The following is a 12,603-nucleotide window of genomic DNA, read 5'->3' as shown; positions in this document are numbered from 1 at the left end:
AGTTACAGAGGTCAGGTGCATATCTGCTATTCTAGAACCTTGCAAAGGAGGCAGGGCCATCAAATATTGGTATAAACAACAGTTACTAGAGTTCACAAGAGGTCAAAGTTCTTGGAATCATCTTAGGAAACTTTAAAAGTCCTGGACGGAATTAGTATTCTGTCTGGGCTGGGCCCAGTGTCTGAGTTCTGCTGGGTGACTGATCGGTGGGCCTGTGACTCAACCTTGGTTATGGGCAAACAACCTGGAGTATGAACTTGACCTAGAAGCAGCTTCCTCCCTGTTTCCATCCATCTGGCTGGTAGGGCCTGAGCATGACTCATCCCAGGCCACCCCAGGGTGGACAATGGGAAATAGACCCCAGCAACCGTGTCAAAATCACGGCCCGCCCATGGAACTAGTTAACTAGGCCTAATTCTGGCTGTGGCTGGAATGGGTTGAGAATGAAAGAAACTAATCTGTCAACTCAGGGGAGCACCCTGGGTTAGGGTCAGGGTTAGTCACAGCTGTGAGTACCACTGACCTAGACTGCTCCCACCCCTGACTGCTGGTTCCAATGACTTGGTGGTAAAACTCGCAGAAAGACACCAGATATGCTCGGCAGAGACCCCTTCCCTGCCCATGGGGAAGGGAGAGCTCATTCCAGCCCTCTCCAGGAATCATTGCTTCTGCAGCGCGTTCCCTATCTCCTGAAGAGCATATGAAGCTGCCTCCAGAGTCCAGACACACCCAGGCAGATCTCAGTCACAGACCCGGGCATTGCCTTTAACAATAACAGGAGGTGCCCCTGTGTTCAAAAGAAAACCACACTTCAGAAGTTCATTGCGAATGAAAAGAGGTTGGGAAACAGGATACATTACACGGTATAAAGATTATACCTAATAAAGATTAGTTATTAATTATAAAGCGGGGGGTAGGGGGGAGGAGCTTTACAGTAGGGAAATCTGGGGGATGCCCACTTAGCCAAGTGGTCAAAGTTACCACCACCAGGAACAGAACTGATGGAGAAAAGTGCCTGAGAAGGGACTTCCCTGGTAGCGCAGTGGTTAAGAATCCGCCTGCCAATGCAAGGGACACGGGTTCGATCCCTGGTCTGGGAAGATGCCACATGCCGTGGAGCAACTAAGCCTGTGTGCCACAACTACTGAGCCTGAGCTCTAGAGCCCGTGAGCCACAACTCCTGAAGCCCACGCGCCTAGAGCCTGTGCTCCGTAACAAGAGAAGCCACCGCAGTGAGAAGCCCGTGCACCGCAAGGAAGACCCAACGCAGCCAAAAATATATATATATTTAAAAAAAAAATGGCCTGAGAAGAACACAGCATTGCCTCCATGGTACTGTTCCTGAACGTGCATAACCTGGTTCTAATCATGAGGGAGAAAAACAGAGGCATTCTATGAACTAAATGGTCCACACTCTTCAAAAATGTCGATGTTATGCAAAGAGAGGCTGAGGATTTGTTCTCTATTAAAAAGAAACTAAAGAGACGTGACAACTAAATGCATCAGGTGAGAATATGAGGACAACTGTATTTCTCTGAACCATGTGACACGGTCAAGAGTAGTCACATATCAGTGATTTCATATGGTTCAACCTAAATAGATTAACATATTGTACTGATGTTAAAACTGCCTGAATTTGATTACTATATTGTGATTCTGAGGTATTTAGGGGTGGCGAGAGAGAAAAAAAACCAAATATGGCCAAATGTTAACAATTGGTATATGTGTGTGAAGAGTACATGGGGATTTATGATAATATTCTTGCAACTTTTCAAAATAAAATACTGGAAAGAATTCAGAGAAATTCCATGCAGTTCACCCCTCTGAGTGAAGAGAGAGAGAATCCCCTCTCCCTTCCCCGGAAAAGCTCCAGGATCAAGGTGGAAAGCCCTCCTGGCAATGTGGCTGGGGCACTGGGAACAGTGGCTGTCCAGCGGGGCCTTGTCCCCCACCCTGCACACGGGGCCGTCACCCACCTGGGTTTCCAGTTCCGTGACCTCCAGGTTCAGTTTATTCAGGTGCTTGTTCACGAAAGTAATGAGCGTCTAGAAGAAAAGCACAAGCCAGACATTGAGATGAAGACTCTCACCCTGGAGGCCGCCCCTGTGACTCAACCATGATGACACAGGACGAGACCCAGCCAAGATCTCGGGCCCGGGATCCCTGTGCCGAGCGGAGTGAGGCTGAGCAGCCTATAAGACTCTTGCCAAACTCCTTGAGTCCACAGGGCAGGATGGCCCCCAGGACTGGCAGTCCCATGCACTGTGCGATTCCAATAGCCAGGTCCAGAACTGTGCAACGAGCAGGGAGTGCTAAGAGGGCAGAGTGACAGGTGGAGTGTCCTAGCCGGGCTCAGGGGGCCAGAGGAGAAATGACCGCCTTGGGTCCCTCCTTCCAGTCCCCCTAGGTGCAGGTACCGGTGCCAGGGAGACAGAGGGAGGTCTGTGTGAGGAGCAGGGATGGCGGGGTTCAGTGTGGGGGTGGAGACACAGGACCGTAGCCTCAGAAACCCCCAAGAGATGCTGTCATCCCAATGGGAGAAGAAAGGGACTGGGTAAGGCATCCAGTGAAAACAAGACAGGTAAAACGGACATCAAGCAGGAAAGCTCTGTGTTTGTGGTGGTCTGGTGATGACACCAGTTTCGGGAAGCTTGCAAACTGCAGGGGGTGGGTTTTCCTAATGTTTTCCTACATCTCGCTCCCCTCCCTCCCTCCCTCTCCCCCTCCCTCTCAGGCACCTCTTTCCCACCTTTTTCACCACGTTCAGCTTGTCTGGTGCGTGGTCAAACAAGGTGTCAAAGGCATCACGTTCTGAAAAAAGAGGAAAATGTAAAGTAGGGCCCAGAGCTGATGCCAACCCAGGTCCCAGCCACGCGCCTCTACAGGCCACATGGTCAGCTCCAGGTGGGAATTCTTTGGGGTATGAGACTGTGCTGGGAAACTGGTTTGGGCAGGGATTTGGGGTTGATTCTTATCTTAGTGGCCTTTTTCTCTCTGTGTAGATGTAGGTGTGTGTGTATCCACCCTCGACATCAGCCCTCTTTGAGCTGGGGTTCAGGAGCTCTGGCAGGCAGTCTGACTTGGAGCCAGTCATTTCTCTTTACTATTTGTATTCTTTGATATCATGATTTAGTCATGATTCTAAAGTGTTTCTGAAGCTTTTTGGAAGCAGAATGTCATCCAAATATCAAATCACTCCCTAATTTTCAAAACCAACTTGCCCAAGACATACTTCCTGGCAGAGGGCAGATAAGCGGATTGGGAGCTACAGAGCCCTAGAAGGGGAGCTCCCCCTCTTGAGGGATCAGGTCACTTCAATCCTTTTAGCCTCACTTTCCTCTTCCATAAAATGCCCACTGGGTACTTCCCTGGCAGGCCAGTGGTTAACACCCTGCGCTTCCATTGCGGAGGGCACAGGTTCGATTCCTGGTCAGGGAACTAGCATCCCGCATGCCAAAACGCAGCCAAAAATAATAATAGAGAAAAGGCCCACTGAGCATGAACCTCCCCTAGGTGGGTTATGAGGATGAAAGACAAGAAAGTACATTCTCTGTAAACTCTGAAGTATCTGCTGATCTGAGTTATTATTAGAATGATTGGAATATTTCAATATATTATCCACAGTAAATACAGAATCATAGAAAATAGCGAAGCCATTCTCCCTGCAGGGATTTTCCTTGCTATAGCCCCCCTGGTCCTCTGATCTGAGAGGTGAAATAGTGGAGGGATCTGTGACTGGGAATGAGAAATCTCCAAGAGGAACCGGGGCTGGGAGGGTTCGTGGTCCTGGGCTGCCTTTCCTACTCTTTTTTTTTTTTTTTTTTTTTTTTGTGGTACGCGGGCCTCTCACTGCTGTGGCCTCTCCCGCTGTGGAGCGCAGGCTCTGGACGCACAGGCTCAGCGGCCATGGCTCACGGGCCCAGCCGCTCTGCGGCATGAGGGATCTTCCCGGACCGGGGCACAAACCCGCGTCCCCTGCATCGGCAGGCGGACTCTCAACCACTGCACCACCAGCCTCTCCTACTCTTGATGAGTAAATCTGAGATGGCCAGAATGGTGATTGTGATCTTGGACATTCACAGACCTTATAAACACACCCAAAGTTCTGGGAAACCAGAGAGGTAGGAGGTGTGATGAGGAAAAAGGCACCTTCTACAAGGGCTGGACAGAGTGGGGAGAGGGTACAGTCCCCAGCGCATACGTACACCTCTTGCTTTACTTCCACAAGATGCTTAGAGCAAGACTTCCCTGCAAATGCCCAGGACCCATCCAGAAGCCCAGCAGGGTCAGTGGTCTTGTTACTTGCAAGAGGCAGCTGTGGTTACTTTTCCTCTTCCCTCCAGTGCGCTGACCCTCCCTACCGACTGGCCCCGTCACCAGGTTGGCACAGACACACATGCAGGAATCAAGCTGAGTGCCTGTTCTTCCCAGCTGCTACAGAATTAACTAGACCCCATTGGCAGTCAGCAGTGACAGAGGACACTCTTATGCAACTCACCATGCCTTCCAGAAAGAGCCCTGCGGGAAAAGGAGAAAGAAAGCAGCGTGACTTTTCTCTCCGCACCCTTGGTGGCAGATCCCCAAAGCTTCCTTCCTTGGCATTTTATTCTGCACTAAGTCTCCAGCTATGGGTGGTCTTTACCACATTACCACCTATTTTCCCCTCTGCTTTATAGATTTACTGGTGTTTGCATAAAGCCTGGTATAAGTGATGCATAAAGGACTATTTCTTGCCTTAAATAAACTCACATTATTGCTTACAGTTGAGAAAGAATATTGGACTCAGAGATTCAGGATTCCCAACCATGTTTTAGGAGCAGAGCTCAGGTACCATCCCAATGTGGCATTTCACTGCCCAAGTTGCTGAGGGCATCGGCTTGGGGAGGTCAGATTGGGCTCTCTCCTGTCCATCCTGTGATACCCACCCAAGCTGCACCTGCCATTGACCTAGAATAGGTTTTCTCAAACAGGGCAGGAGCTGGAACCATACTCATACAGTGAAGCAGCAAAGTATTAGGAGCACAAGCATTAGGGTCAGACTACTTAGTTTTAAATCTTACAAAGCCATTTGCTTGCTGTGTGACTTTGGGCAAGCTACCGAACCTCTCTGGGTTTCAGGTCACTTATCCTTAACATGAGGATAAAATGGTAAACAACTCAATCAGATGTTGTGAGCATTAAATGATTTAATATATAGAAAGATTTTAGCATAATTTCTACTATATACTAAATGCTCAATACATTTTTTTCTCAATACGTTTTTGGTTCTTATTATGTTGGTTTATTCCAACTATACATCTGTCACCTATTAAACAATGACTTGTGGGTAGTGTACTGGGAAGAATGATGAACGTGGAGTTCAAGCCAGGTAGACCAAGGACAGTTTCCTCCTCCACCTTTGGGGTGTGGGGTTTTAGAAGGTGTAATCATTGCTTCGTGTGCCCCTGCTCTTTCCACTTGCTCTTCTTGTTCAAAGGAATATAGAGGAGAGTTAGGGGAGCAGGAGATGATACGAACAAATTTTGCCCGGTTTTGCGTGCGGCCAGGGCTCAAGCCTGCCCAGGGATCTCAGACCCACGCACACCGACCGCCCTGCTCTTTCTGCTTGAGAACAAAACTTCTCTTTCCCATGACAAAACTCTTACATGTTCTGATATTCCAATTTCTTAATGTAAATGAAAAAAAACAAACCAAAAAAGAAACCCCAAACAATCCACCACCCTAAGGTAGAGAGGGGCTTTCTGGGTCATGGCATGTGACCATATAAATCAGATTCAGAAAAGGAAGAAAAATGTCCTTTTGAAGGTTAACAATTTAAATTCATCCCCATGTTTATGGCATGATGATTTCATGCTGGTTGGCTTTTTCGGGCACACTCTTTCCTGGAGTGCCACAAAATTAGAATTTTTCAATCACGGTTAATTCCCTCTCCCCACTTCCCCACCCAAGTTTGTACCTTAAGCATTGAGAGGCATGTTTTGAATGCACGGAAAAGGCTAAACTATAATCATTGGCTGAAGTCTAATCCCTCTTGCAATCCCAATAAATGAAAACTAAATATCAGCAAATGGATGAATTTCGGAGAAACATCTGTGTTCCATTACAGAATCGCTGGCAACAATGCTGTTGACATACTCTGTGTTACCAGTTATTTCCTCTTGGATTTGCCGAGACTGGAGGATTCCTTCTCGTTTCTGAAAACGGGGGTGGGGAGAGGGTTGGGAGGAAGAGAGAGAAATATGCATTAGAAAAATACAAAAAACTGATTAGCATTCCTGATACTTAGAAAGTTACTGGCGTTTAAGAAATGAATCCAGAGACGAGATACTGCTAGAAGTGAAATGAGGCTCCTGCTTTCCTGGGACTGGACTGTACCATTCATACTTAAGTGCAATTAGTGTTTATTCCAAACAAGTCGGCTGTTTCTTGGATGGTGAATCTTTTCTTTCTTTATTGGAAGACATTCTGCTGGAAGCACACTGTTTGCCTCCTGGAGAAATCCACAGTAAACCAAATGGAAATGAGGGCCAGGGTGTGTCTGCCCTCCAGCTGGGGCCACGGAGGGAAGCGGAGAAACACATTTAACTGGGGCGGCTGGGGTGGAAGAACTGAGGTCAACTTGGAGAATTCAGAGGGAGAGTTTTCAAAAAACGTTTAACTAGAGGAGCTTTTAAGTAAGTAGAACAGTCCTTGGGTGACTAGCTTACTCTCTGAGAAAAGCGTAGGCACTTTGGAGGTCCATCCACCCACCCATCCACCCACCCAAAGTGCCATCCATCCACCCACCCACCCATCCATCCATCCACCCACCCACCCATCTGCCCATGCATGCATCCATCATCTGTCTACCCCTTCCCATCAATTCATTCTCTTTCTTCTCTGTTTCATTAATCAGTGCCTTCTCTGTACAAGCCACTGTGTTGGACTTAGCAAACACTGTGGAACATATGACATAGTTTTGGACCTTAAGGAACTTAGAGTAAAATGGCGTAGATGAACAGGTATGCAAGAACAGTTTTCCCCAGACAGTCCTCCTGGTCCCAGCTCAATGATTAGAGTAGGATCCCCTTTCCCTCTCAAATGTGTCATGGATAATTAATTACATGGTGGCCCCTTGCAGAGAGGAAGTGCTGAGGGCAGGACAGGAACAAGTACTTTCAGCTGAGAGGGTCAGGGAAACCTTCCAGGGGGAGGGGTTCTTGAGCTGGAACTTAACGGACAGCTAGGATTTGGCTGGACACAGAGGAGAGACCTCTTCAGTGGGAGGAATGGCCGGAGCAAAAAGGCAGAATAGGAGAGCACAGGCGTGTTCAGGAGGCCATTTGGAGGGACAGTGGCTGCCCTTGGTCAGTTGAGTGCTGGTTTGGAGTTTAAACCTCACTGTGTGGGCGTGGGAACCGATGAAGGAGTGCTGGCGTTCAGGAAGACCTTCTGATGGGGGTGAGGAGGGAGATGCATTTATCACGTTCCTACACAATCAGTTACCAGACGCTTGGAAGGCAGTCTGGGCAGGGCAAGAGGCTGTCAGAGCAAATCCATCTTCCACAAAGACTGAGATGTGTCAAGAGGGATCCTCCAAGCATTAGTGTTTCAGCTGAAATCTGCCTTCTCGACCCTCCTGCCCGAACTTCCACAACCTTTTCTTCACATTCCCAATAGCCACAGAAACTAGCGTCCTTGCAAAATACTTTTACAGAAGGAAAGGTAGAGCTGGATAAAGGCCATGAGTGTATCTGGATTAGATTAAGAAGAATGAACTATCAAAGCAAAAAAGGAAGAAAAACATTAAAATACCATTGAAAAAAGATCTAGTGTGGATAAACCAGGACGTTTTCCAAATTCAGCTTCAACATATGTAAAATTTTCACACAGGGCTAATGGAATCTGTGTCCTTGTCTTGCGAGGCTGTTCACAGACATCAAACCTCATCTTCAACTACATGCAGAATTAAATGCTGGTACACAGAATGGAAAAGAAATCTGGGTTCAATGACAGCTCACACAGCGTCCTGATTCATTTCGATCCACTGTTCCCTAAAGAACTCTCTCTGTAGTTCAGTCAGTGTCTTACAGCCAATTCTGAGTCTTGCTTCTGTGCCTGTTTAACTTGATAACGCAAAACACCCCATAAACCCTGACATACCTTGATGCCATTTTATGTAATGCCTCCTCCTTTCTCCCTCACACTAACAAAACTGCCTGCAGTAGAAATTAAACCAGCAACAGCCTTCTGATGGCCTATAATTGAGCTCAAAATAAGGCATGAGACATGGGCTTCCAGTGACCACTGTTTCCCCCCCAACCCTCGCAAATCCTGAATCATAGTTTTAAAAAATAAAATGAAATGGATTCACACTTTATTGATTGTTAAAAAATGACACAATAGAGATGGCCTGGATTCACTAGGAAGATGCATGTACCAGGATGCTCTGGGCTGGCACATATTCATAAAATGCTTAGCTCCACGCCTGACATGGTTGACAGCCCAATAAATGAAGCCAATTAGTCTCTTTCAGTCAGCGGCACTTAGTGTCGGAACCACACGCGTTTGCATTGATAGGGGGCTTCTGATAGCCCTCTCTGCTGCTTATGTATAGTCCTGTCTCCGGGAAGGCAGGGCCAAGGTGTCGTCTTTCTATTATACCCCCTTGACGTTTAGCAAGTTAAGTACCCAGAAGGTGCTGGAAGAAATACTTTTTCATTAGGTCACTGGCTGAGCAGCAACCCCATGTCCTCCTCCCCTCCCCCATTCACTTCTGATCCCTGAAAGCTCAGCCCTTCTGTCCTGGAAGCTGGCCTGGCCTCACCTCACCTCTCAGGCAAAGCCTACCTGCCCTCCTCACCAAGGGATGGCAGAGTTGCCAGACAGAACCCTGGATAACCTTGGATAGCCAGGGAGCTGCTCATAAGGGACGTTCTCCCTTGTAGCATGTTTATTTGGAAAAGAACAGAAGCCAACAAAATGACGACCTTTTGCTCATGGGCGTAAAGTTGGAAAATAAAATTGAATTTGAGTATCTAATGGGGTTAGGAGCAGAATGAGATAGTCACAGGGAGAGAGCATCCCCTCATTGTGGAAATCACACAGCCATGTGTGAATGGAAATTCCATCCAACAATCTGGAAAAAATGACTTGAGATACCAGCTGTGCTTCTCTGGGCAGGTGAAAATCGGCAGTGCCCTCAACACAGGCATGGCCTGTCAGGGTCTCTCTCAAATACACACACGTACACATGCACAGATACTTGCCTCTTCTCAATAACTGTGCATTGTTTGTTTAACCAAAAAATGATTCTTGGGCTTCCCTGGTGGCGCAGTGGTTAAGAATCCGCCTGCCAGTGCAGGGGACATGGGTTTGAGCCCTGGTCCGGGAAGATCCCACATGCCACGGAGCAAATAAGCCTGTGCACCACAACTACTGAGCCTGCGCTCTAGAGCCCGTGCTCTGCAGAAAGAGAAGCCACTGCAATGAGAAGCCCATGCACTGCAGTGAAGAGTAGCCCCCGCTCACCACAACTAGAGAAAGCCCACGTGCAGCAATGAAGACCCAGTGCAGCCATAAATAAATAAATAAATAAATAAACAAGGCAGCCCAAACAATCGACAACTCTACCAACATTTAAAATCCACAGGCTTATGACCCCATGATCCCACTTATGGGGCTCCATACTGTAGACACTGGAGCACGAGGCTGCATTATTTAAAAAAAAAAAAAGAAGATTCTCGCTGGCTGGCAGGACACACACACACACAGGGATACAGCCTCCCGATCCTACTACACAGACCTGCACTGCTGGTGGGAATGTGAATTGGTACAGCCACTATGGAGAACAGTATGGAGGTTCCTTAAAAAACTACAAATAAAATACCATATGACCCAGCAATCCCACTACTGGGCATATACCCTGAGAAAACCATAATTCAAAAAGAGTCATGTACCAAAATGTTCATTGCAGCTCTATTTACAATAGCCCGGAGATGGAAACAACCTAAGTGCCCATCATCGGATGAATGGATAAAGAAGATGTGGCACATATATACAATGGAATATTACTCAGCCATAAAAAGAAACGAAATTGAGCTATTTGTAATGAGGTGGATAGACCTAGAGTCTGTCATACAGAGTGAAGTAAGTCAGAAGGAGAAAGACAAATACCGTATGCTAACACATATATATGGAATGTAAGAAAAAAAATGTCATGAAGAACCTAGGGGTAAGACAGGAATAAAGACACAGACCTACTGGAGAACGGACTTGAGGATGGGGAGGGGGAAGGGTGAGCTGTGACAAAGCGAGAGAGAGGCATGGACATATATACACTAACAAACGTAAGGTAGATAGCTAGTGGGAAGCAGCCGCATAGCACAGGGATATCGGCTCGGTGCTTTGTGACCGCCTGGAGGGGTGGGATAGGGAGGGTGGGAGGGAGGGAGACGCAAGAGGGAAGAGATATGGGAACATATGTATATGTATAACTGATTCACTTTGTTATAAAGCAGAAACTAACACACCATTGTAAAACAATTATACCCCAATAAAGATTTAAAAAAAAAAAGACCTCACAAATACATACAACACACTCTCAGATATACATTACACAGGCACCCTCCCGAGGAAAGCATGTAAACCCCAGGCACACGTCCCACACAAGCCTGTCCCAGACAGAAGCACACGCTCTTCCACCCTTTGCACACATATCAGGGATAAGCCCACATGCATCAGAAAGCTCACTCACATGCCTCCCAGCATATGGCACACCCAGACACACTCAGCATTCATTCAGCGTTCCTTCTAGCGAGCTACCCAGTGTGCCTTGGCTCTCACAGGAGCTTAGCCCCTGCACCCCTTTAAGGGTGCAGATGTTTTTAGTGGTTTCTAACTTACCTGAACCACAACCACTTGGATGGAAACATGATCTGGGAGTCGGATTGGTGCCCGGAAATACTGGGACAGAGCAACCAGCAGATGCAAGATGGCTACCAGGCTCTTGGCGTGAACAGCTGAAATAAAAGATGATTTATAAATTAGAGAATCTTCTTCTAGGTTCTCGGCAGATATACGCAGATCTCCAGAGTGTGGCAGTACCACATCCAATGCCCCTTTCATCCCACCCCTATGGGTCAGGGGACACGCTTGGTCATCACGGGCCTCACGCTGGGACCCCTCGGTTCTCAGCCAGGTCCCGTGGATCTGCTTCCTAGATCATGTTATTGCTGGACAGCAAAGTTGTGCTTCTCCACTCTAATCCAAGGTTCCCATCGGGACCCTGACAACAGCTGAATTCTGAGTTCAGGTCAGCCCTCTGCCACCCCCATGTTCTTGTTCACTCTGTGCTGATAACCATGTCTGCTGAACCCCCTCTCCCTTCCCATCTGACTGTGAACTCTGTAGGTTATCACCACTACCCTTGTCCCAAGGCTCTACACAAAGCAGGCCCTCAATCAATGGACACTGAGTCAGGACACTGGATCCCTCCCTTTGTTCAGGGCTTTAAGACACCTGGAGGAAGGCATGAGAGACATCTAAAGGACTTTGTTGCTCTCTTGAGTGCCATATATAGTCAGTGCAGGCAATGCCCTCTGGGCAGTAGCTGGGAGGGGATGTTCGTGACCCAGGTGGCTTCTATAGCTGAGCTGTGTGCCAGATCATTTAGGTCATTTATGCTGGAGAAGGCTGGGCAACTACTGAGTTGTAGTTTCCTCAGTAGATGAGAGGAGAAAAAGACTGTGATGTAACAGGCACACACAGTGTTGGCCAACGGGAGCTTGAGTTCTGACTTGACAACTCTACCATTTATTTACTGAGTATATGACCTTAGGTAGGCCACTTAAGGTCCCTGAGCCTCAGTCTGTTCAACCTCACACATGGGGATAACAGTACCTATGCAGAAATATGGGGAGTAAGAATTTCCAGACATAATGTTGGCAAAGCTCCTAGTACATAGCAATGCCTAGGAATGATTGATATTTTCTATTATCACTTATGAGAAAGTACCTGGCATCTAGGCAATTACTGTCAACTTTCTCCCCTTTCTTTCATAAAAGGGAAGAGTCCCCAGATACTTTACCTGCCTTCACAGTCCTACCAGCGTTATGGCTCTCATTACAGGGGGCATTTAAGGAAAGAGCAAAAAATTGTCCATTTTGTGTAGTTAGCATGAACTGGGCCCATTATTAGGGTGTCATTCTGTCTGCCCTGGGATCAATGAATCCACTCTAACAGAAGCTTTGAGAAATCACCAAGAAAAGGAACTGATCCAGACAACCCTTGGGGACTCACTAGAGTTTCCTGTTATCACTGCTGCTTCAAAGAAGGTTTTCCACTGACTATGAACAGCAGCTCAATGCCACCATCAAATAGCAGATGAGCGGCTCCTAACTCATAGGCTTACAGAAGAAGTGTTTACTTCTGGGCTTTTGGGCTTTGCCAACTAAGTATCACCCACAGTTATAACCTCAAAAAAAGCACCTGGCATGGACTGACCCACTGACATGATGGACAGAGGCAAAAACCGGGTTTGCTCTTCTGTTCAGAACTGCCACTGCATCAGTCCCGTCACTGAGGGTTGTAAGAATATTTGCTACCTCTCCCCTTTAACGACAA

The 12,603-nt window shown here is 47.4% G+C and overlaps 1 protein-coding gene across 1 annotated transcript in view; it reads right to left on the bottom strand.

Moving 5' to 3' along the window:
- PARVA (parvin alpha) overlaps window positions 1–12,603 on the bottom strand; it is a 181,595-nt gene that overhangs the window by 29,734 nt on the left and 139,258 nt on the right. Inside the window, exons 7-11 of the mRNA XM_033862568.2 lie at window positions 10,885–11,000; window positions 6,136–6,194; window positions 4,499–4,518; window positions 2,750–2,811; window positions 1,977–2,045 (exon numbers count right to left, since the gene is read on the bottom strand). Coding sequence (XP_033718459.1) covers window positions 1,977–2,045; window positions 2,750–2,811; window positions 4,499–4,518; window positions 6,136–6,194; window positions 10,885–11,000 — 326 coding nt within the window. The remainder of the gene's footprint in view (window positions 1–1,976; window positions 2,046–2,749; window positions 2,812–4,498; window positions 4,519–6,135; window positions 6,195–10,884; window positions 11,001–12,603) is intronic.

Source organism: Tursiops truncatus, chromosome 8 (genome assembly GCF_011762595.2).
Source record: "Tursiops truncatus isolate mTurTru1 chromosome 8, mTurTru1.mat.Y, whole genome shotgun sequence".
Lineage (NCBI taxonomy): Eukaryota > Metazoa > Chordata > Mammalia > Artiodactyla > Delphinidae > Tursiops > Tursiops truncatus.
This window is presented reverse-complemented; position numbering and strand designations above follow the sequence as displayed.